The sequence below is a fragment of the Etheostoma spectabile genome, chromosome 8, assembly GCF_008692095.1.
Source record: "Etheostoma spectabile isolate EspeVRDwgs_2016 chromosome 8, UIUC_Espe_1.0, whole genome shotgun sequence".
Lineage (NCBI taxonomy): Eukaryota > Metazoa > Chordata > Actinopteri > Perciformes > Percidae > Etheostoma > Etheostoma spectabile.
In genome coordinates, this window is record NC_045740.1 from 15,051,860 (window position 1) to 15,055,065 (window position 3,206).

The 3,206-nt window shown below is 40.4% G+C and overlaps 1 protein-coding gene across 8 annotated transcripts in view; it reads left to right on the top strand.

The window, feature by feature from the left end:
* Nucleotides 1–3,206, top strand: part of LOC116693604 (transcription factor SOX-6) — a 113,845-nt gene that overhangs the window by 57,337 nt on the left and 53,302 nt on the right. For 5 of the 8 annotated variants that reach the window (XM_032522664.1, XM_032522668.1, XM_032522667.1 and 2 more), the window contains one exon: nucleotides 2,804–2,827. The exons of the other annotated variants lie outside the window; for them this stretch is intronic. In XM_032522664.1, coding sequence (XP_032378555.1) covers nucleotides 2,804–2,827 — 24 coding nt within the window. The remainder of the gene's footprint in view (nucleotides 1–2,803; nucleotides 2,828–3,206) is intronic. 8 annotated transcript variants of the gene reach the window in all.

Here is a 3,206-nt window from a genome sequence, read left to right on the forward strand (position 1 = left end):
GCTGAGTTTTGTTGGTGGCCATGATGTGTTCCTCCCCATGTGGTTTGGGAAAAGTTTGATTTTCCAGCTTGCTTCGTTAGTGGAGAAGGCTAAGGCAAACGGTAGCGATGCTAAGCCGACGTCACGACCAAACGTTAGCGATTGGATATGGCGGATCCAGAGTGGCTCTGGGCAGATCCAATAGTTTAAAACTTCAACAGAGTACCCGCCTTCAAGGAAGTTACCACTTGTCAATGGAGAGGGGCCAGACTCTCTGTACAAATGAACTGTACGAGAGTCTGGGAGGACCAGGCTAATTTCTAATCCCTCTCCATCATCTTTCCATTACAGGAGATAAATCAAGCGTCTTCTGCATCTTGCTCATAAACTCACCTTCAACTCAAGTTGTCTGTCCTACTTTTGTCTTCTCCTATGTCTCTCCCAGTTTTTTCTTCTCATCTACCCTTCCTTCTCTCCTCACCCCATTCATCCTCCCTCTCCCTCCTCTTCCTTAAACCATCCATGTTCCGCATTTCTGCTCCACTTGATAAAGGAGTTGGTGATCGGACAGAGAGGAATTTTTATCCACCCTCCAATCTAAACAGCACTTGATCCCCGACTCGGTAGCGGGGACAGATAGAAAGCCATCTAGGGTAAAACATCTCCCTCTTATCCTCTTTTATTCCTCTCCTCTTGTTCTCTTTCTCTTCTCCTCCCCACTTACACCTCATCCCTCCCATCCCCCACTCTCTATGTCTCTGTGTCTGATCTGTTTATCGGTACGGGGGGTATAAATTGTGCATCAGAGTACATACACAGTTGACTTATGCAGATGTATCTTGGAGTTACAGGTTGTATCTTCCTCTCTAAGTGCTCCCATAAATTGCGCTCCCTAATTTTGTTTTATAAGAGGCCTGCTAAACGAGAGCGCATCGGCGCCTTTTGGTCTTGGGATGAGAAAAAAAAAGGTTGTCATTCTGACCCCATGCTCCAGCCTCCCCCTCTACTGGCTGTAAATATCACCTACTGAACCAAATGTACACAATACATATCCAGTGGAGCCACTTGTCCAATAAATCTATGAAACACTGTGTGGATTCCATTGTCTTGAGGGTGGGGAAATTGTAATTACCTTATTTTGCTGCTATGTGGACCGTCTGTTTGGAAATGCCCGCTGTTTTTTTCCCAAATATGGGAAATCACCATTATTACTGTAGTTTTTAAGTTGTTTCTTTGTCTTGTAGCTGCCTGACACCCTCCTTCCCTAGCTGACATTGCCCCACCCCCTCTGTTTACGTTGATCCCATGTGATCTGGACGGCTGCATTAGCTTATTTACAACAATCATAATCCGACTGTAAACATACAAGGCTTTAATGGACTCAACAAGGAAGTTATGCTCGGCCTGTGGACGCCATCTCTTGACCACACAATGGGCCCATACGCATAAACATTAAGCCATTCACAATAGGCCATGTGCCCTTATGAATGCCTATAGCGCCTTTTGTCAAGATGAAGGCACCACAAATAAGCTATTGTCTGACTTAACTCTTCTAAATCAGGCAAGCCCTTAGGCGCATGTTTTCCACAGTGCCCAAGAATGTGTCCTTTTTGTGCATATGTGTGTGTGTGTGTATGTGTGTTGGTTCTTTTTGACTTCTTCGCTGGCACGAAAACCAGAGTATACACACAAACCCTGGACTGTTTAAGGAGCGTGTGAACATGTACAGTATGCACAAGCAAGCAGTTTCACATGCAGACACACTCACACAGGTATTGTGGTGGAAAACATTATTGTTACTCATTACCCAGCGTAATTCTGTCCTTGTTATTTTTTTTAATGAGACTGTTTTTACTGAAATACTACATACGTGTAAGCAAAATTTGGAATGTTGTAGCTGGGTGAGATGGAAATGATTGTGACCACTTTATAAACAGATGAGTATTTTCATGATAATACGGTCAGTTGAAAACGTTATATGTCCAAAAACGTTTTTCAGTAAATGAAAAAAAAAAAAAATCTCGTCGCTGTTTGAATATCTGTAAGATCCACAGACTGAGGGTGACCAATAGCATTGATTTAGGAAAAAAAAATGAAAGTGACAAAATATGGAGATACAAGGATTCAGCCCGATAGCAATGATATCATAATGCATCATATGTTATAAACTGACATGTTTTTTTTAATGTAGTATCTTAATTTGCAAAGTAACCGGTAACTAAATTGTAGCTTTCAAATAAATGTAGTGGAGCTAAAACTACAGTATTTCCATAAAAGTAACATGAAACGGAAATAATTCAGTTAAGTACCAACACTGTACTCGAGTAAATATACTTAGTTACATTCCCCCACTGATACCTGACAGCATCCATCCTTCACTTTGTACGTTTCTGTCTTTCTTTCATGGGAAAGTCACACCCAAACACTCATGCTTGCACATGTGCAGATATCTCTCTCTCTCTCCGCTATCCGCCTGATGAAGAATTAAAAAGTTCTCATTGTTTAAGTAAAGTTCACAGCAGGACACCAATTGAACAAGTGAGACCTTATTAATCTTATGGGACCACGTGTCTCTGATGTCGATTACCCTGAGGCTGTGAGACGCATTGTGAGGAAGAGGACTGCCACAAATAAGACCAGAACAATGCAGACATTCTCAACTGCTCAGCTGGATTGCTGCTGCATTTTTCTCTTCTTTTAAAAAAAAAAAAGATTCCTTGTCCTCTTTTTTTTCTTTTTTTGAAATTTAACAATTCATAGAGATGGGATCTTTTCCGTCTGTCTTCTTTTTGCGTCTTTTCTTTTCCTGGCACATCCGAATCAGATTTAGAAAAGGTATTATTGCCAAGTAAGTTACCCTTACAAGGAATTTGCCTTGGTGGATGCTGCGTATAAAACATGTTAAAAGGAAACAAAAATCACAGTTTATGTTTGTGGGCAACCCTAAATTTCCTCAGGCACCTTTAGTGAACATACCAAACAGTTTGATCTTGTTTTTGAAAATACAACCCAGAACTTTTGTGCCTTTTTCACTTTAAAATTGTTCTTGAGTCTCTGTGGTAGAGGTAGAACGAAATACACTTACTCGTGTTATTGTATTGAGTAGTTTTGTTGTGGGTTTTGTGTTTTTCAAGTAGTTTATCGATAATTTTAAATGTACTTGATTACATTACAAGTATTGTACTTTGCTACATTACAAATCTACTACCTTTACTAAGTTAAAAAAA